Source organism: Alexandromys fortis, unplaced genomic scaffold (assembly GCF_014885135.2).
Source record: "Alexandromys fortis isolate MF-2015 unplaced genomic scaffold, M_Fortis_MF-2015_v1.1 scaffold_8_1_9099942, whole genome shotgun sequence".
In the NCBI taxonomy this organism is placed as follows: domain Eukaryota; kingdom Metazoa; phylum Chordata; class Mammalia; order Rodentia; family Cricetidae; genus Alexandromys; species Alexandromys fortis.
This window is the reverse complement of record NW_026067898.1, coordinates 792,420-819,203: the sequence shown is the minus strand read 5'-3', so window position 1 is coordinate 819,203 and position 26,784 is coordinate 792,420. Positions and strand designations below refer to the sequence as shown.

General features: G+C 44.7%; 1 protein-coding gene across 4 annotated transcripts in view; it reads right to left on the bottom strand.

Annotated features, from left to right (window-relative positions):
* Nucleotides 1–26,784, bottom strand: part of Ctnnd1 (catenin delta 1) — a 49,714-nt gene that overhangs the window by 10,730 nt on the left and 12,200 nt on the right. For all 4 annotated transcript variants that reach the window (XM_050119482.1, XM_050119491.1, XM_050119500.1 and 1 more), the window contains exons 2-11: nucleotides 15,506–15,623; nucleotides 13,984–14,300; nucleotides 11,539–11,610; nucleotides 10,358–10,510; nucleotides 9,545–10,077; nucleotides 5,087–5,550; nucleotides 3,466–3,649; nucleotides 2,020–2,137; nucleotides 1,283–1,436; nucleotides 455–523 (exon numbers count right to left, since the gene is read on the bottom strand). In XM_050119482.1, coding sequence (XP_049975439.1) covers nucleotides 455–523; nucleotides 1,283–1,436; nucleotides 2,020–2,137; nucleotides 3,466–3,649; nucleotides 5,087–5,550; nucleotides 9,545–10,077; nucleotides 10,358–10,510; nucleotides 11,539–11,610; nucleotides 13,984–14,205 — 1,969 coding nt within the window. In that variant the 5' untranslated portion in view covers nucleotides 14,206–14,300; nucleotides 15,506–15,623. The remainder of the gene's footprint in view (nucleotides 1–454; nucleotides 524–1,282; nucleotides 1,437–2,019; nucleotides 2,138–3,465; nucleotides 3,650–5,086; nucleotides 5,551–9,544; nucleotides 10,078–10,357; nucleotides 10,511–11,538; nucleotides 11,611–13,983; nucleotides 14,301–15,505; nucleotides 15,624–26,784) is intronic.

Here is a 26,784-nt window from a genome sequence, read left to right as displayed (position 1 = left end):
CCCCCCCCCCATGAAAACACCTAAATGAAAGGAACAACCTGAGACTTAATAATTAACATCTTTTGTATTTATGGAAAGCTAGCAAGTTTATTTCACCAATACAGTGGGTCCAAAAATCTAAGCTGTAATAAAGAGATTTCTTCTAATAGTAAGACTCAAGATCAAAAAAACTCCACTTGCCACTTAGCTAGCTAAGTCTGTCTTTTCTTTTTTGAGGCATTCTCTCACCCTCCATCCCACTCTGGTTTTGAAGTCACAGCAATCCTCCTGCCTTAGTTGCCCAAGTACTAAGTTTGCAGGCATGTACCATTACACCCAGCCTAGCTTCTGACTTGAAATTAAATACTGTGAGTTTTCCTAATACCTTCAATATCACTTCAAATCCAACAAGAGAGAATTGTTAATATAGTGCATAAAACATGTTCTCTGCAGACTGAGAAAAAGGACAACTTACCTCGAGCAGGACTAGTTCTTTTAGGGAAATCCACGGTATCGTTTGCTGGATCCTCTGTAGGCTTTTTCCCTATAAAAATGGGGGAAGGGTAGAGAGAATCTGGTAAGAAACTTTTAAAGAAAGGAAAGAGTTCATCTCAAACAGTTTTTCATTCTTCAGTCAGAATCTTCATCTCAGAGATGCAGCATCCAAAGAGCCAAAGGGAACCCCACACACAGCTGCCCGAACAGGACCCAAACCAGGAGCATACTGGTACAAAAAGGATTGCCATTCTTGCCGCATTAACTGAGTTCTGCTAACAGAGACTGCTGTCTAGACCACAGCACAGGAGAACTACACTTGTTCCCGTGCTTTTCCTGCGTGCATCACAGGGAAGGTTACACAAGGAAATATTAGGGAAGGAAAAAACCCAAACATGCAGATTAGAAGGAGACAAGCGCCTTGAAAGACTGCACTCACCTCTGGAGAACCACTCATCTTCCAGCGCATCGCCAAGGTGGGAAGCGAGGAGAGAAGGGAAGGAAGAAAACGCAGGAGAAAGATGTCAACAGGATCGTGGGCGAGAACACAAGAAAGCAAAGGAGGAGGAATAAGGAGGAAAGCCCCAGATTAGTTGAGTTCTTGTCCTTCACTGCCCCATATACCAATTCACTAACAACCATCACCACCGCCATCACCACCACCATCACCACCAAAGCATACAGAACAAGGGGAGCAGCAAAGCAAAAGGACGTGTCTTCACCAGGTAGACTTCCGGACAATTTATAAGTGCCTTAAAGCTAAGTGTTCCTCCTTGTCCCATATTAAAGAACAGGAACTATGACTCACCTTTGCCCTTCTTGGCCCCAAAGCAACTGGCAGCATGTGGTCCGGTATTGTTAGCCACACTGGGGAGTGCCTCTTGGTAGCGTTCTGCCTGTGGGATCTCACGGTGAACTTGATAGGATAAGTTCCGGAGCAGGCAAACACAGTTCTCCACAAGCTGAGAGATATCAAACGAAAGGTTCAGTTGAAAGAGAGAATGCCTGCAATGACTTCCAAGAAATTCTGGCTCCATAATTTGAATATTAAAATTGCAATCCTAAAAGGCGCCCCAGGCTCCTCAAAACCCCTGCCATCTTCAGAAGGTCCAACTACAGACACAATGGCTTCTGCAGCGATTTAGTGACGAGGCATCTAGTGATGTTCTCCCTACTTAAGGGGAGGGGCTAAAGAAACTATTTTTGTGATCATCCAGTTACTCTTTAACAGCACTTGCTGGACAACAAGCCAGGCATGGTCCTGAATGTACCCGTAAACCCAGTGCCAGAGACAGGATTGCTGGAGAGCATTTGCTGCCAGCCTAGCCAGAGAATACAACCTCAAAGTGAGATCTTGCCTCCAAAGAATAAGGCGGAGAATGTTCTCCTGCCGCTCCTGCGGACCTGCACTTCTCTTCTTCTAAACTAAATGCCCATGTTAAGGAGAAGGGTTGGTGTGAGTATTTTATACTATCTGACAGCCTGAAGTGGTAGATCTAAACCACAGTTACCTTGTGAACAACATTCACCCAGTCATTAACTTACCTTGCTGTCTGAATCCTTCTGCCCAATTTCTGCCTGAACAATGAAAATGAGGGCATCAACTAAGCCATCACATTCCCGAAGCTTCCGGCGAGCTTCACTCCTCTCTGAGCTTACATTTCTAAGGGAAAACACACAGTTCTGAAGATGACTCATGTCCCTGAAGTCATCCTTTGATATCTTTCTCCATCTATTCTAAAGCTTCCTTAATACCTTTTCTATTTCATACAATAAACAGTTCGTACTTATTAAAAGCAAAGCACTGCAGTTGGAAATTGACTGCTAGTCTGTCTTCTAAACTTTTTAAGCTTGCAGTCAGGTTGAAAAATGTATACCAAGGGCTGGAAAGGGCAGTCGTTCTAGCCCCAGAGGGCCTGGCACCCTCTCTTCAGGCACCATCAGACACCAGACACACAGGTGGTGCATAGAAAATATGTATACAAAACACCCATACACATTAAATAGTTAATTAAATATTGTATACCACAGCCCCAAATGGTAGTCCACACCTGTGATTCTAGCACTTGGGAGGCAGCAGCAGGAAGAGACTCTGACGCCGGATTGGACTTATTACAAAGCAAACCCTATCCACCTCCTCCACCACCACACACAAGTGTGTGCATGCAGGCATGTGCTTGTGTGCACTCACATGTGAGTAAAAATCAGGGGTAGAAATACAGCTATGTGGTATAAGCTTGCCCAAGTACATACAAGGTAACGGGTCCAATACCCAGCACCACAAAATGGGGGTTTGTGGGGATGGAACACCAACGTAAACGTCAGTAAACCCAGACAGAAGAGTCACTTATTCCATAGAAGTACACATCTAGGGAGTGACAAGGTGCCTGACTTGAAATGCAGATAACTGAGACAGGGACTAGGGCACACACTGGTAAGAACCTTAGATGTGGGAGGTTCTACACAAGCATTTACCTAATTAGATAGACACAAAAGTGACCAGAGCGGGAGGAAGAAGGTAAGCAGGGTGCACACAAGAAAGCAGCAAAGGCAGGTAGGCTGAGGTCAAACACAGCTCAGAGTGGAAGCCTCAAGTAGAGTGAAAGCTTGCCTAGCAAATGCAATGCCCTGAATTTGGTTCTCAGTACAACAAAGTAATAAAAAATAAAAGGAGCAAACAAAAAACAAACCCTCAACTTCTGATTTAAAAAAAAAAAAAAAAGAAAGAAAGAAAGACATTCTATCACTCCACAAAAGTCCACACTGGGATGCATGTGTGCGCACCCAGGCTACACTTTACACTAAACTACAATTTACCTGCCGCCAGGCTACTCCCTTTTTGAGACAGGGTTACAAAGTACCCAGCTAGTTTTGGGCTCATTCTAGCATAGGCAGGCTACTAACTCAGTCTCAGTGAGGTTTACAAGCCTGTACTACCAAGCCCAGCAAGCATTCAATTTTTATAATCTCAAAAACAAACCCTTCACTTACCTAAGGCAGCCGGCTGTGTTAGTGAGCACCGACTCCCATTCAATGTGCCGCGGCTTACAGTCCTCATTGGGTTCTCTCTCCCAGCCAGAGTGTGGAATGATCACTTCGTCCGTCAAGGCGTGCAGCGCATGGTCCACAATCTCCATTTTGATTGAGTCATGGGATGAGAGATTCCACAGGGTTCCTGGCAGGGACAAGTCACATCAGAGGGCTCTCCAGTGCCCAAGACAAGAGTCTGAACAGTGTCCTATTCCTTCTTATATGCCCATTACAGAGTCTACGTGACTCCATGGAGTGTTAGCTAGGCTTCTTTCTGCTTATGACCCACGCTAAGATATATTTTATTCTGTAGTTCAATACAGACACACAGGCATGAAATAAAGGTTTACAAAACAGTATTTACCATAATTCATGCTCAACAGGCTATTCCAGCTTCTCTACCTCAGCAACACTGTCACTTGTCACTGTGGTCCACAGAATTCTTTGTTGTGGGCCCTGACATTGTCTGTCTATTGCGGGATGCTTACCAGCTAACTAGTATCCTTAGCCTTTATTCATTACATGCCAAGGATTCTCTACCCCACCCCAAATTATAATAGCCAAAGCAACTCCAACAATGGAGATGTCCTCTGGGGGCCAAAATATTTTGCCAATTGAGAATCAGTATTATTTATCTTTCTTCTTCCTGTAATTATGATTAGGCCCACATTAAGGTGCTCAGTTCACACTAATGGATCACCCCCTATACAATCTGGAAAATATCATTCTAATTAAAGGACTACAAGCTCAAATTTCTAAATGGAACAGGCAGGTTGAGTCAAGACAGGCACATATTTAAAACAAATTATAAGACTGTGAATAAATGGCAACTGACATTCAGCTTCTGTGTTTGGGAAACAAGCTCCTCTACTACTACAGTTGGTCAAAAATAACAGAATGTGCCAAACATGGTGGGTGCATGCCTTTAACCCCAGAACACAGGAGGCAGAGACTAGAGGATCTCTGTGGGTTGAGTACAGTCTGCTCTACATAATAGTTCCAAGACAGCCAGGCAAAGACCCTGTCTCAAAAATCCAAGAGAAAGTGGCTGGAGAGATAGATGACTCAGCAATTAAGGGCATTTGCTGCTCTTCCAGAGGACACACGTTCAATTCCAGCACTCACATGGCAGCTCACTCTAACTCCAGCTCCAGGGTACCCAACTTCCTCATACAAGCACACATGCAGCCAAAACACCAATGCACATAAATACAAAATTAAAAAACAAAACAAAAACAAGAGAAAACACACAAGCATGCAGAATGTGTCAGAGATTACTGCCTGTATCATGTGACATCCAATCAAATCTGTGAGGCAGATTTGACCTAAAGGCCACTACTCCAGAACCTATAACCAAAAGTTAATGGACTGGCCAGGCATAATGGGGCACTTGGGAGACAGAGACAGGCAAATGTTTTCAAGTTCAAGTCCTGCCTGTTCTACATAGTGAGTTCTAGGCCAGCCAGAGCTACACAGTGAGACCCTGTCTCAAAATTAATCAATTAATTAATTGAAAGGTAATAAGACTGGAAACCTCTAGATCCCTGCCTCTCTAAAAAGTGGCTCCCAACCCAGCACTCACCAGTGATGACTTCAGTGAGGTCCATATCACGAGCTTTTCGCAGCAACCGGACAAGGGCAGGAACACCATCACAGTTTTTTATGGCAATCTTGTTATCTTGGTCACGTCCAAAAGAGATATTCTTGAGAGCTCCACAGGCTCCAAGGTGCACTTCCTTTTTGGGATGGTCTAACAATCCCACCAGCACTGGGATACCCTTGAGCTTGCGCACGTCAGTCTTCACCTTGTCGTTGCGATAGCACAGGTGCTGCAGGTATGCGGCAGCATTGGACTTCACAGCATCCAAGCGGAAGCCTAGCATGGCGATCACCTCCGGCAGCTCAGGCTGTCTCCAGTTTGAAGGTGGGGGCATTCCCTTTCGCAGACTATCCAAGCTTGCTAAACTTCCCCGCTCATGCTGAGCCAAAGGAGCCCAGTAGTACTGATCTGGTGGCACCTCCTCACCAATCATGTCTTCATAGCTCCTGCAGTTTTGAAAGAACCAAGAACCAAGCAGTTAAAATCAGGCTTCTTGGACATTCCTGTTACCCATCATCTTCACGGCAGGATTAACCCCAGGTTACACAGAGATAATATATCTCTTCTGTATGGTCAATTGTAATAATTTTGTGTGTGAATGTTAAGCATTCTTTTTTTTTTCTTTTTTTTTTAATATTTATTTATTTATTTAGTATACAATATTCTGTCTGTATGCCTGAAGGCCAGAAGAGGGTGCCAGACCTCTTTACAGATGGTTGTGAGCCACCATGTGGTTGCTGGGAATTGAACTCAGGACCTTTGGAAGAACAGGCAATGCTCTTAACCACTGAGCCATCTCTCCAGCCCCCAATGTTAAGCATTCTTGATGGCCCTCGCTGATAAGCTGGACTGAAGGCCCTGCAGACCCAGGACCCTCCTGTCTGCCGTCCCATGCTGGGGTCACAGTGTGAGCCATCACAGAGGTATTTCGGCAAGAAACTCAAACTTCAGTCCCTGCGCTGGTGAGGAAAGCATTCTACCAACTGAAACATCTTCCTGGTCACAATTTTAATTTAAAAGTAGTCTGTATTTAGACTAAAACTCTCTCTCCCTTTTTTCCTGTGCAGTTTTCTGGCTGAAAAGCCAAGTACTTGAAAACGTTAATCACTAAGTCCTGAGGCCTTAGCATTTACTTGAATGACATGTGACAGCTATTAACTTCTCTGTAAGGAATGAAATAAATCCAGGTCAGAAGAGTTAAGCAAAGAGACTGATTCCATGTCACCTAAGTAGGCCAACAAAGCCTGAGAACAAGCAAGCCTTCTGAGTCCACCACTGGGGAGGCAGAGACAGGATCACAAACCTGAGGCCAGATGGGTCTATATAGTAAGTTCCCGGCAATCTAGGGCCACAAACCAAGATTCTATACAGTCTCCTCCCACCTCCACCCTCCAAAAATAATAATAATAAGAAGGAAGGAAGGAGGAAGCTCTGAGGATCGCTCTTAAATCCTAGCTGAACAGGAAATAAGGCATTATGCACAGGAAACAGCTAGTAGAACAAGGCCATTAAACATATTTCATATTAAGCTTTTCCTTCCCCTATTTTGGAAATTACAAAGGAGAAACTGATCAGGAAAAGTGAAGGGCTTTTTGCTACACTGTTGAGGACTTGGCTTTAGCACTAATGAGGTATAAACTTAAACATTACATGTCACATCCCAGACTAGTATGTTCCACAGCTTTTCCTGCTTCAGTACCACCATCAACCACTAGAGGGGGAGCCTTCCATATTGCCTTCATTCATAAGGCCCAGGAAGGAAGAGCCCCTTCATCTGTGTCATCTCACTGTGTGGGAGCCACAAGGGAGAAGAGAACCTATTGTGTGGGGCTCTCCAAAGACTGCCGTTTGTTCCACAGAACCCCTCCCTGTGGTCAGCAAACACTGAAAGCTAGCTTCATCAGATGGCCTGCCCAACAGTACCAAAACTGACCATTAAACAATGAGGAACATAGAGGGACAAATCATTTAGACAAAAAATAAATAAAACTTAATTAAAGTCACTTTAAAATTTAAAATGCCACTGAAACAAAATAAAGAAAGTTGTTTTAAAATCAGATTACTAAACATTCTCTGAAAGAAGACTTCCTTTGAGTAAGAGAAAATAGGACACGTGTAAGAGAAACCAATCTGTTCTTCACGAGAGAACGGTGTTTCAGACTGTGTGTGTTGAGCAGATTTTACTTTTCTTGTTTAAGCGCCAGTTTTAGAGGATCTGACATCCTCACACAGACACACATGTAGGCAAAACACTAACACACATAAAACAAAAATAAATAAATTTTAAAAATATTTTAAAAAATTCTTTCCTTTTACAAATAACAAAACTGCCCAAATGATCAGATAACTCGCTTAAGGCTACATAGATAATGGCAGAGGAACAGCTAGAAGCAGAGTTTTCAAGTTCAGTGGCTTTCCCACTAATTACTGCCTCACAGTCTAAGTTTGACCTTGCAACCGATCTTGTAGGCACGAACAGGAAGTAGAAGATGTTTTTGCTAGTCAAGCAGGTTTCTAAGCCCAATGCTACCCTGGAACAAACCCAAGAACCAAGCCCCAAACCCTCTCTATGTGAACTGCCACTTCAAGGGACAACAGGGAATGGCCTGGCCATCCACACCCAACTGTGTCTAATCTCTCTCTGCTGATGAGGAAGTCCGAGCAAGCAGACCTGCACTCCGGTCCCACTCCCTGGACAGACTATTCCAGTGATTGATAGCTGCTATCTACCCCAGGCTAGCTAACACCAGCTGAGAGCTGGTGCCCCATCAGACATAAAAGGTGAGTCACATGGGAGTTGAATTTGCTAACCTCGCCGTCTAAAGAGTGTCAGTGACTCAGGCTTAGATAATAGGGCCTCTACTCCTGTCCCCAGACTAATTCAGTTTATGGCTAGCCAATACTACCTAATATATTCGAAAAGTAAGTGCCAAGACCTTTGCTTTGAAAGGTCACGAACCTACATACAGAAATTGAGCAACAGCTGCCAGGGTACCCTCACTATATCAAGATAACTATAAATCTTGCCTTAATTCTTGGCTTGGAAAATATAGACCCTGATTTATTCTAAACTAATGTTTTCAGCTCAAGACCAAGCATGCTTTTTGTACACAAAAACGAAGAATTTTTAAAATAATCTTTTATAAACATGAAAATCAAATAAGAGATATGACAGAGGTACTAATGCATAGCACACAAAGCCTGAAGTGGGTCCTTTAGAGGGAAAGAGAGAGAGGGGAGAGAGAGGGAGGGAGGGAGGGAGGGAGGGAGGGAGGGAGGGAGGGAGGGAGAGAGAGAGAGAGAGAGAGAGAGAGAGAGAGGGAGGGAGAGAGAGAACGAGAACAAAAGAAAGGCCTCCCAGGCAGCCAGGTAAATTGGCACATGCCTCTCATCCCAGCACTCTCTCTGTGTGGCAGCGGCTAGCCAGAGCTACAGAGTAACACCCTGTCTCAACAACAGAAATAAAGGGAAGGGAAGAAGGAACAATGGAGGGTGGTTGGAGGGTGGGAGGGAGGGTGCATCGATCAATCACATTCTAAAATGCACTTCCAAAGCAACTACTGCTCATCCAAACAGTCACCCTTCATGTCCCAAAGATCACCCCAAGGAGTAAGTCCCCTCAGCATAAACAGCTAGCTGCTTAGTGACCTTTGGGAGTATTACTAAGGGACCATTCCCTACTCATTACCTCATAAAACCCTAACTAAATACAAAGTGCCAGGGCTTCTGTGAGGTCAAGAGTGACTGTTTATAAACATCAGGATTAGAACTACAACAAGGACAGTCCTTAAACAATCTTAATTGTCTTCTAACACCAAAAAAGTAGCTCAAAAAGTTCTCAGAACCAGGACTGTGAGCACTGCCAGGCTCCGGGCCTCACACTCTTTGTGGTGCTCCGTTCTCTATCACCAAAAGAGAGAGATCTCAGGCAAAAATTATAGCATAGCAACAAGGTCTCTTCTTTAGGGCACAGAACAATAACTAATCACTTTTTGGATTTAGAAATGTCCACAGGATAGTCCAAACTGGCCTTGAACTTGGCTGCAATCGTCCCAGCTCAGCCTCCTCAGCAGTGGAATTATAAGCGAAAGTCATCACCTGGCCACAGATCACTTTCTCACCAACTGTGGTGACACACACTTGTAGTCCAGACTTAGAAGGTTCAAGGTCATCCTTTACTACTATAGCCAGACTGGGGGACAGATGAGACCCTGTTTCAAAAAGCAGTGGCAAACAAATAAAAACAAAAAACCATTCAGTGTAACTAAAATGGCTCTAAGAAACAAGAAAGGAAAGACAGCAAGTCTACATGCGATGAGCTTCCATGGAGGAGAGAAAGGAAGTGGTGTCCACAGGGCTCACTGACCCCGAGAGCTCAGAGGACAATGCTATCCTTCCCCATCTGGACAAAGGAGCCTTTCTTCCCCTCTTCCTGCCCACCTGAGACGTCGGCGAGGGTCCGACGGTGTTCCTGTCCGGCGAGCAGTGCCGTAATCGGACATCATGCCGTAATCTAGGTCGTCATAGCCCATGCTGCGCTGATCATCCTCCAGCCCATAAGGCTCTGGATGAAAGCGATGCAGATCCACACTGCTCCCCCCTACTCGAACCTGGGGCTGGGGACCATAGACATCTTGTCTACTGGGTGCCCGGTAGCCTTCCATGCTGGGTCTATACCGCTCCTCAATGCGGGTCACCCGGGACAGACTGCCATAGTTGTCACTTCCGCCCGGATAGCCGTCTTCATAGTGCCGGCCATACCCATCTGGAGGGTAGTGGAAGTTCCTAGGAAGAGTTGCTGTGCCTGCCTGCCCCACATAGGGACCAGGCCCCCCATTGCCATTCTTTCTGAAGTCACGGCCCAGAGTCTGGATATAGCTGTTGGAGACCGAGGCGTCCACAGGCAGTCCGTCCGGTCCCATGGGGACTGGCTGTACCGTCCGCGTTGTCACTGTCTTCACAACTTTCTTAACCTTCAGATAAGGAAAACCAATTATTGAAGGAAATGAAGAATCTAGGTTTAAATTCCACACTATCCTAAGAAGAAGAGAAACCTCTACCTCCTATCTTTACCTACACATCTCTCTCACCCCACAGACACCCACATGGGAAGCTGATCCAGCCGTCATACGCCACTCTCTTCCCCTCCATCACATGCCCTGCAGTGACCGACCTGAACCCACCCACCTGGTTAACTCTCCACTAAAGACCACAGATAGCCCATCACTCTAGGACACACGAATCCCAGCTTACGGTCGTCTCCGTTCGCCTAGTGGTCCCATCATCTGAGGTCTCCACAGAAACAACAGACATGGCTCCTTCAGGGTCCTCCTCTGTGTAGGTTTCCACAATCTGCCCTGGCTCCTGCATCCTGGGGATAGTGCTATACAGAAGGTGGTTGTGATCCTACGAGAGAGAAGTGACATAGAAAAAACTAGATCTATGTAGTAACAATCCACCCTAATAAGAAACGTTAGCGCTCTAGAGACAGAACGTCTTCATGCATCTCGCACTGGCCCCAGGGTTTTCAGAAAGACTGGTTGTCCTCTTCCAAACTTGTAAACGGCAGGGCATGGTAGTACACACCTTTAATCACTGCACTCAAGAGGCCAAGGCAAGAGTATCAATAAGTTTAAGGCCAGCCTAACTTATAGCCAGCCAGGACTACATAGTGAGTCCTATCACAATAAAGTAGTAACTTGTATTTCGAGACAAGGAAAGAGGACAAACCATCCTAGTGGCAGAAACAGCAGATTTAACTTCCCATTCTGGTCACTTACTTGAATACAAACTGTGTTAACTGTTACATCTAATCTGAGTAACACTTCAAGAGAATAGCATACTCAATAAAGATCTTTTAAGATTTAAAAAGAGAATAAAAATAATCAAGAGGGTTTTACTGTGCTGTAGGCAGCACCAGTAGCTGACCTGGTGTAGGCTAGGCAAGCACTCTGCCTAACACTGAACAATCCAGAGCCCTCTTCTAACTTTTACTCTGGGACAAAGTCCCAGGAATTTCCCAGGCAGACCTTCAACTTTTGGTCCTCCTGCCTCAACCTCCAAAGAGACTGGGATTAGATTTGCACCATCAGGCCCAGCAAGAGTTATATTTCAATTTTTTTTAATGTCATTCATCAGATACTCCTCAGTCAGATTTCAGGTAAGCAACCCCCACACCCCCGCACTCCTACCAAGAAAGCAACTGCAGTACCTAAGCATCAAATGAGGATACAGGAGCACAATGATAAAAGCCAGATTTTTTTAAATAAACAAAACTATATATAATTTGGAACAGCACCTTTTTATGTTCCTAAATTAAAGAACTAATTAATGAGTATTTACAATAAGCACTCCAGCACACCAATATGATCACAAAGACTGGAGAAGTAAAAAGATAAAAATGAAGCCATCCAGACCTTGAGTCAAACAATTACCTGGGGTCCGTTGAGTTTCAAATCTGAAAATTTCTGTCTCTCAAGGTCAGCATCGCCCATAAACCGGCCGTTCTGAAACATAGCCCACAAGACAATTCATTTTCTGGCCTTCCTTTGTTCTTTCAAACACAAACATCTTTCTCTCCAAACAGAGAAAAAAAAAAAAAAAGAAAGAAAATAAAAGGCTTTCAAGAAGGTGTTTGTGGCCTCAAATCCTTGCATCGGTATTCATAAAAGACCCAAACACTTCTTAATCTTAATTTTACCACATTCTCAACATTGGAGTCAGGTCTACAATTCTGGCAGACTGGGTCTCTGGAACATAACAATGCCAAATGTCATGAGCACACAGGGTTTGAGGTCAGTAGTTTCAAGGATGTATCCCTAATGTCTTAAGCAGTGCTTGGGCACATGAGAAGCATTCAAAAACCATGTGCTGAATAAACAGCAGAGTCTCCTACACACAACCTTTTTGGAAAGCCCGAAGACTATAAGAAAAGTGAGAAAAGCTACGTTGGGGAGGGGGGTATACCAAAAAGCTTTCTTTATTGTTCTAGAAATCTTCATGCACTGCTACCATGGGAAACCCCCATTCCAGGAAGCTTTTTAAAGAAAGAAGAGTTAATTCTCCATTTCCAAATATGAAGGAAAGTACTCGGCGGTCCCCTTCAAGAAAAATCTTAATATCTTTATCAAGTTACAGCCACAGAACATATCCTAAAATGTTCTTAAATTGCTCTGTCTTAAGCACCAGGAAGACATAACCTAAGACACTATACACACAGAAGCCTGCTTCTTGCTCCTTTCCCAGCAGAATACAGTGAGACCAACAGCTCGGGAGACTTCCTCTACCCATTCCCCCTTTACATAGACGACAATGCTGTAGGGGTAGGAAGTTAAACACGGCTTTCAGGAAGAAGGAAGGGTGTGGTTTCATTGCTGAGCAGAGGTTAAAAATAAAAGAACAAGAGAGAAACCACTAAAGCCTGGGATTCCCCACCTCTAAGCCTGAGCAGCCCCACTTTCCTTCAGTCTATCTCATTCCTAACTCTCTACTCAAGTCTGTAAATTTCCCTGACCATTGCAAACAGTCTCTTCTAAAATCCTGATTATTCACAATTCAGATTAAACCCACCAATTTTTAGGATCAAACAAGCAGCTGGACATGATTGTAATCCTAGCACTAGGAAGGCAGAGGCAAGAGGATCACAAGTTTGAGGTCAACCAGAGCTACATACCAGTATCTTGTCTTCAAAAATTCAAAAGTCTGGAAATATTGTTTAGCGGCCTGGCACGCAAAAGACCCTGGGTTCATCCCTACCTCCTCATACGTCAGTGAATAGTCTAGGATGTAACTTTGTGGCAGAGCACTTGCCTAGCATGGTCAGAGCTCTAGAGAATGTCCCTAGCACCACGAAACAAACAAACAAACAATCAGTTAACAGAGCTGAGCATAAGCTCTGCTCTAATTCCACTCAGAGACCTCTTCAGAGGCAGTCGCACGCGCGCGCGCACACACACACACAACCTCAGACAGAGTACATCACAGTAAAGTCAGACGTAAGCCACAAGAAACAGAATATACTTCTTTTTTCTAACACCAGCCCCCCCAAGCCCATCACAGCCAGTTATCCCAGAGACCACCAATGGCTCCCGCAGTTACCTGGGAAACAGTAGCATAATACTCCCTCTCCAACTCCAATCAATAAAGATTAATAATGACTCCTCCTTCCAAAACATGTTTTTTTTTTTTTTTTTTTTTTTTTTTTTTTTTTGACAGGGTTTCTCTGTTGACCAGGCTGGTCTCGAACTCACGGAGATCCGCCTGNTTTTTTTTTTTTTTTTTTTTTTGATTTTTCGAGACAGGGTTTCTCTGTGGCTTTGGAGCCTGTCCTGGAACTAGCTCTGTAGACCAGGCTGGTCTCGAACTCACAGAGATCCGCCTGCCTCTAACTCCCGAGTGCTGGGATTAAAGGCGTGCACCACCACCGCCCGGCTCCAAAACATGTTTTACACGCCCAATAAAAAGCACACAAGTAAAATTTGGACCAGGAATATACAATCTACCAACACTATAATGCTTTCTGAGAACAAACTGTTCTCTGGATGAGACTGAACAGAGCTAGAAGCTCAAGCTGCCCAACTTCTCCGACCACTAAGCAGACATTCTTCCCCTAATTTTTGACCCTAAGAGAAAGGATATCTCAAAGAAAACAGAAGTGACTTGAGTGTAGCTCCACTGCATTACCACAACTAGACCTGCATCCCTGCCCAGAAAACCCACTCCAGCAAAACAGGAAGTCCCCCAGCTCAGAGGAACAACAAATCCCTCATCTCTTATTCAGTGTTTATTATACCCATGGCACAGTTCATCCGAAGTATACACACTGGACAGCCCAGGGCCAGTAATAGCATCTCACTCTTATGACCATGCCAAAGTCCTACCTGCGGGTCTGATGAAGAGAGGGTTACCTGATGCCGACGGGTGAGGGTGCCGTTAGCCATGAGTGTGTTGGCATCTTGTGGTGAGACCCGGACGCGTTCCAGTTGCGCCGAGACGTGGCGCCGTTCCTCCTCCAGCGCCCGGGTCAGCTTCTCAAACTGGGCCTCTTGTTCCTTCACAGAGGCCAAGATGCTGGCGGTCGACTCCACCTCTGAGTCGTCCATGAAGGTAAGGGGAGGAGCCGCCGCAGGGCAGGATAAAAAGTGAGGTGGACCACAGAGGGAGTAGGAAGGAGGGAATAGGCCCCCCTCACTTCACACTAGGGAGGGGGTGGTAAGAGAAAGAGAGAGAGAAGAGAAAAGATCACAGGTCAGAGAAGACAGATGAATTGTTAATCCCCAGTGCCAAAGATGCTCTCTGTAGTTTTACTGCAGTGCAGATAGCAAGACACCATCAACCAAGCTTGAGAGCCCATCACCAAGGTCTTCTCAGACAGAAGAGTCCTTTGCCTAGCCTCTTCTACACTCCACTCTCAACACCTATTGGAAGAAACGGTGGCAGCCCCACCAAAGCTCTACACTGTTGGCAGGACAGGGAGACTTTGGCATGGGATTAAAAATAGATTATTTCTCCCTGGAAAATTTTGCAGGCTTTATTTTAAAGTCTTAACTCCCTGGTACAGGTAAGCACTTACCGCCCTGCAGGGACAAGTTCCTCGAGATAACAGGGCAGCAGATCTAACCACTCCCAGCCCTGAACATTAAAAAGGTAGTGGAATGGGGAACCATACTAAATTAAAATGCCAGTTAGGAAATGGAAATATGCCGAGCAGTAGTGGTGCACACCCAGCACTAAGAAGGCAGAGGCAGGAGGATCTCTGTGACTTCAAGACCAGCCTGGTCTACATATCAAGTTCCATCCAGGACAGCCAAGGCTACAGAGAAACCCCCGACCACGGGAGGGGGGGGTATAGATAAGGCCTCTACCACTTCTGAAGAAGTAGGTCTTTCTATCTTCCAAAACTACATAGCATTATAGAGGGCAAATATGTTAACTGAAACAGCAGAGTGACAGAGATCACGTCACTGCATAAAAAGGTTTAGCCTCTAGCCCTGTCTGTGGTGGGTCCTGTAATCCTACCTTTTCAGAAGGCAAACAATCACAACCCAAGGTCTGATTGGGCTATAGAAATTTGTGGCCAGCTTGGGCAACCTTGTCTCAAAAAGTTGTTTTTTTGTGGCCAGGTATGGTGGCTCATGGCTTTACTCCCATCACTCGGGAAGCAGAAGCAAATGGATCTCTATGAATTTGAAGTCAACCTGGTCTACATATCAAGTTTCTGGACAGCCAGAACTACATAGCTATCTCAAAACTAGTAAATAAAATGTATATTGTTCAAAGGCAAACTAGAAGGAATTTTTTTCCTCCTCCCATATTCCCTTTCCTCTTACCAATCCCCTAAGGAGAAGAAGACACCTAAAATTTTACTTTTTAATTCTTAACAAATATATATCCCATACACACCTGTTAAGAGAAGGGTCGTAATTGATTGGTTTAGCACAGAGAACAGCCCAGTCTAGATTCACATAAGTCATGGAAGCATCCCAGCCACCTCAGCAAGCAGCAAGCAGGAAGGAGAGAGCTGCAGAAATACGTGGAGGAACATGAGAATGGGGGAAATAAACTATACCCAATGCATAAGTACCAGAGGGTAAGGGGGGACATTAGAAATGACAGGGAGTCATTTAAGATACAATTTGGAATTGCTTAATGTAACAATACCCTTTAAACTTTGCTGTGTTCAGATATGTGGGCCTTGGATGTAGGTATAGTACAAATTGTACTGTCACCTAGAGTGACTCTACTTTTAATTCCATGCAAAACCAGACCAGGTTATAATGTAGATAAAAACCCACATATCCTCTGTTCCAGGCAACCAATTTGGGGGTGAAATTTGTTGTTGGAATGCCCTTCCCCCTCCTTGCCACCCTTAAGGCAGAAACCTCAAAGCCCAGTCCCGGCATGCCCACAAAGACATTGAGAAACCAATGCAACAGTCATGGTGGGGAAGACATGTGGAGACTAGCCTAGGCTGGGCCTTCTGCTTAGGCGCTTTCCCACGCTCCCAGAGCCCCACCAAACACAAAAGCTTGGGCCTATTTGCCTTAGAAAGTATCCAGCACTCAGCAAGCAAGGGAACCCAGAGGAAACTGATAAACAGGTGCCCAGTGAACTGAACTAATTCAGTCACTAAATAGAGAACATGCCGAACTGTTCCTAAATCCCTCCTACCCAGCCCTGGGCTCCCACAATCCCTTATCAACTACTGTTTTCATTCAGACTAAAGCCCAGTGCTACTTCCTCATACTCCTACCCCACATTCCAACAGGCCACCCAAAGGTCTTTAGTAAGTACTCTTTTTTCTTCTTTCTTTTGCTGTTTTTTGTTTGTGACAGTCTCCGAGGCTGGCCTCAGACTCAACAGTAAAGCTGAAGCTGGCTGGCCTTGAATTCTTGATCCTCCTTCCTGTCTTCCTTTCCAAGTACTGGATATAAGAACTCACCACTCCTGGTTTGCTTTCATCCCCATTCATTTAAACACTTGTTCTGGCCTCCTGTGTGCAGTGACCTATGACTCCTCTTCCAGTTACTGATTCTACAGGGCCTGTCCAGTGGCTGCACTGCAGTTACCGCTGTGGCAGCCTCCACCCTGTAATCTTCTTGCTAATAAAAGCCCAGGCGACCACTACTATGGGGCACACAGAAACAACACTCCTTGCCGCAGAGAGACGTTGCTTGTCACCATGCCATAAATGGTCACTTTTTGCCCCCACAACTTTAATTCGATACAGGGAGCTAGAAGGAAAGTTAGGGAAAACACTGAGGGATCTAGGTCACAAGCCAGGGTCTGGAGAAGCACCAACTTCTCCAGCATCCTGGCTTTCAAGTTGACCAAATGACTCTGAGAGGAAAGAACAGATAAGTAGAAAATGAGGTCGCATTCTTAGCATGGATATAGATGTTCTATTTAAAAGAGAGAGGCAGTGGCTGTGGAAGCAGGAAACAACTGGCAAGACAAGCCTGGTCCCAGTCCTGACTTCTGGGGGTGGGGGTGGGGCTCCTCCCATCTGCCTGGTGTCAGCAGCTCCACTCCACTCCGAGTCAGAGCCGCTGTGAAGACTGTGAGACAGTGCTCTACAAGGTGAGGTAGTGAGTTGTTTCAAGAGTTACATTACTTCATGGTGATGTCTCAGCCCCAAACTATTTTGTGAAGTAGTAGATGAAATTAATCGGATCAAGAACACAACTGATTCTACAGAGTAGACGAGCTGGTTTCTCTACTCCAACTCCATACGGTGGTAGGAGGTCCCAACCTAACCAGTGTTTCTGAGACAGACGGTGTTTTCTGGTACCTGGCAGTCCCTGCAGCATACAAATCTAATACACTCATTCTTATTTCTTCCTCAGAGCCTTACAAGATTGTAAACGAAGAGAACATGAAAAAATGAAAAATTATGACTTACATTTATTGCCCTGGAAATCACAGAAACCATAAGGAAGTTAAGTTTTACTGCAAATGTGAAAACAGACTCATAGGTGAAAAAATTAACCAAGTTTCTAGAGTTCATAGCAAATTTAGAATTTAAACCTCGGTCCAGAATATTTTTAAAGCCTAAATTCTCTCATGCCATGCTGTCCAAACACAAGTTCAAGCAGGGCACATTGGCAAATGCTTGTTTTCCCAGCACTTACGAGGTTCAACAAAAGAACCACAGCCTGGGACTACATGACAACAAGACCCTTCAAAAAAGAATCAATGAATGGTCAGCCCAAGGCCCTTAGACCGATTATAGGGAAAGAGAAAAGGAAAGCACACATGGGAAGCTAAGGCCTGACACGCAACAGAGAAAGTCTCATAACTTGATGAATCACCTCTTCCTGCCACATACCATAAAGACTGTGCTACAGACCAGACTCTGCAAACCACTGACTGCCTAGCTGGTATCTAGAAAAGTCCTCCAAGTCTTTCCAAGTTTACCAATTAATGTTGCCAAACAAACACTTTCTCCAAAAAAAAAAAAAAAAAAAAGATCATAGAGGGGGATAAAGGGGGGTGTTTAATATTGTTATTTTCCTAAATTATGTTTTATGAGAATAGCTGTTTACTTTTAGTAAGTCACAGGCCTTTGCTGGATGGAAGTCACCCATACTAGAAAGACCTTCTAAGTCTATAGCTTACTCATTCAAGCAATGGCAATGATTAAAAAGTCAGTCTCTTCTGTTGGAACTTCAAGATAAGTTAAATCAAATCAAACATCCAGGAGGGCCAAAGAACTGGACAGGGCAAACGAAATAACAGAGCAATAAAACCAATCACCAGCCACACAGCCCTGGAATGATCTGCTCTTCTGTAAACTGGCTAGACAAAGCTACTTGGGGGCTGGTGAGATGGTTCGTGGGATAAGACTGTTGTGTACCAAGCCTGAAGACCTGAGTTGGATTCCTGAGACTACATGGCAGAAAGAGCACCCTGCTCCCTACCAATTGTCCTCTGACCCCCTCACGGGAGTTACAGTGGTCGTGTTCCCAGACATGTACACGCACAAAGAAGTGTAATTAAGAACATTCTTACAGGAATATAATTTGGTCATAGTGGCTCACATCTATAACCTCAGCACTAGGAGGCTGAGGCAGGAGAATTGATAGCACAAATCATCATTAGCATCATCATCCAAGAACACAGACTTTTAGATCTTGACTATATTCAAGTCCCAGATCCCAACATTTACATGATACTGGGCAAAGTGCCATTTTGCCTCTAAACCTCAGTTTTCTTCTCTGTTAAGGTGGAAAAATAAACCACATAAGGGTAGCTATGAAACTAAATGAAACAATCCATGTGAAGTACTGAGAGAAAGTCTGAGCATATGGGAAGCCATTGCCAGTCTGAACACAGCAACCAGTGTGGCAGCGTAAGAAACCACATGCCTTCCTTGCTCCCACCACTCCAATGGAATTCCTTACTTTCTTAACAGCAAAGATTAAATGAAATCCCTGACTTCAAAAGATCTAGGATCCAATCACTGGTTCTGCCCCCCACCCCAAAAATCTAGGAAACCTGGGAGAAGCAATAACTGTTTAAGTTTCAATACCTCCTGGAGCTTCAATTAATGACTACGCCTATCAGGCCCCAAACACCTACACCCACACACCCCCCAACACCCCACATGCACTTCCATGAAACTCAGGTGGATACATCCATACATGGTCAGCCCTGGGTGTGCACTGTGAAAGAAACCCCAATTTTCCCTGAGTTGAGGAGCTCTCTAAGCTTCGATCTTCAGGCTCTGGGGAAAGAGATTACATTCTCCTGTAACTAGTCCCAAAGTCTCCTCTTTTCTTCCTGTTAGTACATTATAAGTCAAAACTAATGCCACAAATCTATGTTCTCCCACTTTGCTATCTTCTGGGGCTATAAAATGATTTTTTAAAGCACCAAGCCTCGCACTGAACACCAATCAGTAACACAGAACAAGCAAGCACCTATAACACTGCAGAAATGGGGCTGGAGAGATGGCTCAGTGGTTAAGAGTATTGCCTGCTCTTCCAAAGGTCCTGAGTTCAATTCCCAGCAACCACATGGTGGCTCACAACCATCTGTAAAGAGGTCTGGCACCCTCTCTGGCCTTCAGGCATACAGACAGAATATTGTATACATAATAAATAAATATTTAAAAAAAAAAACACTGCAGAAAGGCTATGTTCAAAACTCACAGTTCAATGTTCCTGCTTGAACACACACACACACAGAAAATTACCATTCCGCTTCTAAATCTCAAAGAATCATATTCTGTGAAAACTTTTAAGACTCCGTATTAGGAAGAATGCTTGTACCAGAGTCCCACGTCCCAGCTCCCAACCCAACCCTCATGAGTTCCCAGCTTCTGAAATCCAGTCAGACTAACAGTGTTTCTCACTCCTCTGTTAAGTTCATATCCATACTAAGCCCAAGTCCCTGGAAGGTCTATGCCTGTCATCATAGTTAGCTGAGTGAGACATAAGGACCACAATTTAAGGCATAGTTGGGCCACAAACAACTTCTCAAAAAAAAAAAAAAAGTAAAAAGAAACTTCAAGGGCTGGGGATATTAACTGAATAGTGACAGTGCTTGCCTAGGGATCCTGAGTCCTAGTCTATGGCACACAAACCAAAGACCCAAGGACAGAAGAGCCCAGTTCAGCCTGGGCAACAAAGAATGACAATAACAGTGTTATTAATAATAGTCTAAAGGGGACTCTGCTTGCCTCACGATTTCATCTCAACGGAAAACCACCGAGTCACAAGATTTACACCCCAGAAACTGCGGTCTTCCCAAGGCTCCAAGGCTCCACTTTACTAAAAAGGCTAAAGAATAGTGTCTAACTGTGTCCACCCTAAGGCTCACTCAAGGAACTAATGGGCCCTCTGGTCCTATCATCTTCCCCTGGAGAAAAGAACATATCTGATTGCAGTGCCAAGGGAAAAGAACTTAAAACACATGAGAGCTTTTTTGCCCCTAACTTAGTCTCCACATGGGGCTGGAAGGATGGCACAACAGTTAAGAATGCCTGCTGTTCTTCCACAGACCAAGCATGGTTCCTAGCACCCTAGTCAAGAAGCTTTGCTGGACAGATGATTCAGTGGTTAAGAGCACTGGCTCCTGTTCCAGAGTTCAATTCCCAGCAACCACACGGTGGCTCAAAACCATCTGTAATGAGATATGGCATCTTCTTCTGGCCTGCAGGCTTAGGTGCAGACAGAACACAGAAGAAGAGGAAGAAGAAGAAGCAGCAGCTTCCAACTGCCTGTAACTCTAGGTCCACTCTAGTTCTTCTGGCTTTCAGAGTACCTGTACACATGTGCACTTACATATATATATATATATATATACACACACACACACACAAAATAAAAATAATAGTAAGAGTCAGGCAGTGACTCTGGCGGCAGAGGCAGGTGAATCTCTGAATTCAAGGCCAGAGCTAGTTCCAGGACAGCCAGAGAAACCCTCTCTAGAAAATAAAATAAAAAAGATAAAATAATACATAAAAGGTTTATCTTGTGCTTCTGTGGTTGCTCATACCTGCAATCTAAACGTTGGGGAGACTGAGGCAGGGCAATCGATCCTTGGGAGTTGCTAAGTGAGGCCAGCCTGGGCTATATGAGCTCTAGGGCAGCCTCGGTTACACGGTGTGATCCTGTCCCCCTGAAAAAAATAAGTAAAACAGCCACCTTCCCCTAGCTGGCATGGCCACAGGCTGTGTTCTGGAGCAATGGACCTGTGCTGTACTAAATGCTCCTTGGACCTGAGAGGACATAGCCAGACTGAGGATAACAGGTTAGGGACATCTGAAGGGTCTGAAGGGCACAAATACATAGGTCACAGAATGGCCAAGCAGAGAGATGAACCTGGCTTAGCAGGACAGCCCAAGCTAACTTAGAACTCAGCATCCCTCCTTTCCTCAGCTTCCTGCTGATGGGATTACAAGTGTGCAATACATCCATTTCAGAACTTAATGTTTGGTCTCTTTTTCATTTTGCTTGAGACAGGGCTACTCTGCAGTCCAGGGCTGGTGTGTAACTAACTCTATATAGTCCGAACTGTCTTCAAACTCTCAAATCCTGCGGACATTGGCTATTATACATGATAGATTTGCAGTCCCTACTGTAAATTTAAAATTTCAAAAAGTATATGGCAGTTGGGGAATATAGTTCAGGGCTGCAAAGCTGTCTAGGATGCAGGAAGTGCTGCATTCCCTCTCCTGGCTACATAGGCAGGGCAACCACTAAAGCCTAGGAGTTTAGGAAACCATATACTGAAAAACATCATCTCAAAAGGAAAGAAAAAAAAAGGATCACTTCTACCACCATGGCCTCCTAAGGTCAGATACTATATAAAACATTCCTGTTCTTTTCCCCCTTTCCTAAGTATCCTAGGAACCCCCAAACCCAGCACATTAACCTTAGCTAAAATTGGGCGGCTTTGAAGTCAAGGAAAGGTGTGACTCCTATTGAGGAGCCCAGGACTGAGTAGCAAGGAAAGAAACAAAACCAGCTTCTCTCTGGAGTTGTCTGACACACACAGGACTGGTCTAACAAGTCCTCTAATCGCTCAGGCCAGGCCAACTCCCTCGGCTCTCCTCCCCCACTAGCCAGGTGCCGCTCTCAAGGCTCTCTCTCTGCACTGGGACAAACACTGAGTTTTCTCTCGAGACATTGACACAGCTACTCACCTAGATCCCTCTGCAACTCTAGCTGAGGGACCTTGCCTAGCCTTATAAGGAAAAAGCGGGGCTCAGGGAGAAGCCGATAAAGAAACAAAGATAAAAGGGAGGTGTGGGGGAGGTGTCAGACTAGAGGAAGGGGAGAGGCCAAATGCCTCTCTCCTTCCTGAAAAAGGAGGGAGAAAACGGGAAGGCAGTCTACAATGGGAAGTGAGAAAACCAGCAGAATTCCATGATACTGTTTAACTCTCCTCATTTAAAGGGAAATACTAAAATTAACTGTGACACCTTACACCCCCCAGGCAAAAAATAAATATCCAGAGAAAAGCTTAACCTTTGGGTTTAGGAAAGGTCATCCAACTGTCTGAACTTGCGTTCTTTGTTTTACAAAGGCAGCATCTCACCCAGCCTTTTACTTCCTATCTACAGCACTCCCATGTCTTTTGCTCATCATTTGGAAAGAGCGTGGAAAAGGTAAAAGCACGCAACTGAGTCACATTCGCCAAGTTCCAACTCCTCAAAGCCTAAGGAGAAGACAATAGACAGCCCTTTGGGGAAAGCCCTTGTCTTTATGACCAACAAAACACTGAACCTAGGAAGAAAGCAATGAGTGGAAGGAAGCATGAAAGTTTATTTTGCCTAGATTAGCAGGTAACAAATGAAAGGCTTTTCCAATCTGAATGAAAGAAAAAATACGAACCTAGAGTACAGCAACCACCACCTAGAAATGATCAGTAGCATCTTCTCAGTACCTTCTGGATCAATACCAGTCTGCTTGCCTGTGAGATGGGGTCTAGCTAGTATCTCTGAGTGTGTTCCCTAGGTTCTTTGAAATCCCAGGTGGGTCCAAGTGGTTCTTTGTCTCACAGTAGGTATGTGAACTACTCCTACTATAAACTACTCCTCAGAAGTAGCATTGCTGATAAGTAGTAGAAACATCCATATTCCTTCTTGATACAGAAGAAAGTGTAAGAGCTTTCTATGCTTCCTGTGGTTATGAGTCATTCTAAGTCCACAGAAGTTAAAACAAGAGTTTTTGTCGTTATTTTTTAAGCAGGATATGATAGCACACATACACCTGTAACCCACACACTGGTTAAGCTAAACCTAGAGAATTTCAAGACTAGTTTTTTTCAAGACACACACACAGCATGTGCTTGAGGAAGGAGGTGGGGAATGGACATGGGCAAGAAGTGAACCCACCCAGAGAGACCTGTGGGGCTTATGTTCACTTTAAAAGGCAAAACATTCCTCAATTCTAGGGACAAGTGGCTTATATTCTATTTCAGACTAAGTTTCTTTTTTTTTTTTCTTTTTTAGTTTTTCGAGACAGGGTTTCTCTGTAGCTTTGGAGCCTGTCCTGGCACTAGCTCTTGTAGACCAGGCTGGCCTCGAAGTTTCTTCTTCCTTTTGTTTTTTGTTTTTTGTTTTTTTCAAGACATAGTCTCTCTGAGTAGCTTTATCTGTCCTGGAACTCCCTACGTAGACCAAGCTGGCCTCAAACTCAGAGATCCACCTGCCTCTGCCTCCAAGTGCTGTGATTAAAGGTTTTCACCATCACCCCGCATCAGATTTTCTTTGTATAAGGAACAAGCATTCAAAGAAGAAAGGTAACATAAAATAAAAACAGAAGAAGAAAGGTAGTGGACAAAAAAACAGAGTACTCTCTGGACCAATCACCGACTTTTCCATTGACAGTCTCACCTATAAATCTGGCAAAAAAAAAAAAAAAAAAAAAAAAGCCACAGTCACCCCTACCCCAAGAAAGAAAAATCTCACTAAAATATTTTCATTTTTAATGTGACATCTAAGTCAAAAGCAAAGATCAGGGTTGGGGTGGAGGAGAGAAGGAATTAGAAGCAGGGAAGATTGTGTAGGCCAGCATCAGAACAGAGGGGAGGGATTGTTCCAGCGGTATGTTAGCAATCTGCCTCTAGGGCAGCTGTCCTCCTGGGCAATCAAAGGCGGATCTGTGTGTGTGTGTGTGTGTGTGTGTGTGTGTGTGTGTGTGTGTGTGTGTGTGTGTGTGGTGTGTGTGCTAGCCAGTTTAGCAACAAGTTGAGGACTCAGCCACCCAATCCACAAAATGAGAAAAGATGCCTGTTTTCCAGCTGTAATAAAAAGCAGGAAAACAAAACAAGGAAGAAAGGGGCCAAGGAGGACAAAATGTCGCAGGTACTACAATCCCGGGAAACCACCGACCCTCCCAGTTATGGGTGACGCTGAAACCCAAATGGGCGGTACCTGTGTGTCTAGCAAGTGTCTAACTGAAGGTTTCCAGCATTACCAGTCTCTTTGTCCCTTTTGGACCCAACAAGGTGTCAGCAACATACATACACAGTACATCAACATTATCTAACATCGATGCCCTTCTAGAATTCCATTCATAATTAAATCCTAAAGATTCATAAATAAGCACACACAAACTCAGTAAGCTCCTCAATGCTAAGAGATCAAGGCCATTTATATAACTCAAGTGCTAAGATGTAAAAGGCGACAGTCAGATCTCATACTCTAATCCCTCAGAGTAGCTAGATGCCCTGAGACCCATTAGACACACAAAGGCTGCTCTCTTCTCAGCAGGGCTCTGTGGCAGAGCTGCTCTCCAGGGACAAAGACATCACCCTCTCTGTCCCCCACTCCCAGCTTTTCTCACTTCCTGTCACAGGAGCACCAGACCACAGTCTCCCAGAAACAAACAAATACAAAGTGCTGGATTCTGGGCTGCAGGCCAACCACATTCCAGGGCATCCTGTCTACCAATCACCAGCTAGAGCTCCTGCTTTGCCCTGCTCAGTTCCTTATCATGTTCAGGAAAACAACCCTCCTCTTAGCCTCAAGCCAACGCTACAGAGGACAAAGCTCAGGCCTTAAAGAATCAGCAGAAAGACACTATGTGCAAAGACCTAAGTAAGAGTCTGGGGGCAGGAAAGGATTTTAAAAACCACCTGGCAGTTGTCTTCCTGTGGAGACCCTGAAGAGGGGTGCAGAAAGCTGGAGCTGCTCTTCCAGTCGGCACAACCACAAGTGGCGCAGCCCCAGAAAGCACCACCAATGACAAGCTGATCACCAACAGGAGACTGGGTCCCCTGTCACATTCTTTATCGCCCATTTTCGTTGGTTTCAAAACTTGCAAATTTCTCTACATGTGGAATTAATTCCTAAAGCCAGCCCCACAGAGAACAAACAAAGGCAGCAGACTCCACCCTGCAGAAAGGCAGTTTATCAAGTTCTGAGGGCAAAGTTCCCGACTTCCCAAGAGAACAAGAGGAGGGCCACTAGGAATTGCACTGTAGCCCAGGCAGCAAAGAGGTTGAGACAGCAACTTCAGCTTTTCTTACAGCCTAGTCAGAAAAGAAAGCATTGGCTGGCTCTGAGAATGGGCTAAACCATACATTTTCTATTATCCTGTACAGCCCATTGGAAGTAATCCTAACTCCAGAAGCAAACTTTAGACAGAGGTCAAGTTCCATCAATCAGAGATTCCTGAGATCCAAAGAAATAGCACCCTTTGCCCAAGGTTCTGTTCACTGTGCATAAACAGCTAAGCTCAGCAGATACTTCTAACCGGAAGAACATTCCAAGCCAAGAACTAGTAAAATGCCATCTCTCTCATCTTTTCTCTCCTTCCTTCTCCTAGCCACCCTCCCAAAACCTGCTGGAAACTCTATCGGCTAACTCCTGAATCTCTGGCTAAACAATCTCTACAGCAAAGGGGCACAAGTTTGAGGAATTTCGTCCTTATCTGGACCTGACAGTCAGATGAGAGGCCTGGCAAGAGCATACATACACAAGCCAACTATTCTAGTCGACAGAAAGCAGTACTTAGCAATTCTGTTGGAGAGCAGCAGGACCTAGCCATTACAAACCCCACTGACGCACACAAACAAAAGTGTCCAATGTTCTACCTAGCCCCAAAGCTCATTCTCTTTTTCTCAAGAATTTTGAAAATAAGCTACAGTGTTCCCTTGCTCATGGCCCAAACCAAATAAATGAGAGTCGATCAAATACTAGGAGATGGACCTACAAAATGAATTCTTAAAAGCATCTAAGGAAGTTTTCTGAAATAAAGCAAGAAAAAAACTAGTTGTAAAAGACATCCCCCACGACAGCACTAAACACCCCCTATTCATGGTGTTGCTGCTCTAAGAAGGTGTCGGGCAGGTCTGTGTCAGACTAAACAGGTGAACTAGGGAAGCAGCGTTGACTCAGGGTTGCCATCACCCTGGAGTGTGAGCCAGCAAAGTACAGTCCATCAACTACAATTTAACTTAACTTCACTAGAGATCCAGGGTTGAACTATCTCTGGCTCTTTCAGACATATCTGGAAAACTCAACTAAAGGACGAGTTAACAAGAACATCCCTGTAAGGCTCAGGACCTTAGGTGAAGGATGAATCTGTTTGCTATCTAGCTTCCTGCATCAAGCTCCAAAGCTGGAAATGGAGGCTCACATCCATAAGCCCAGCGCTGGGACATGGAGGCAGGACGAATGCTCTGAGTCCAAGTTAGCCTGGACGATGTGATAAGACTTCATCGTA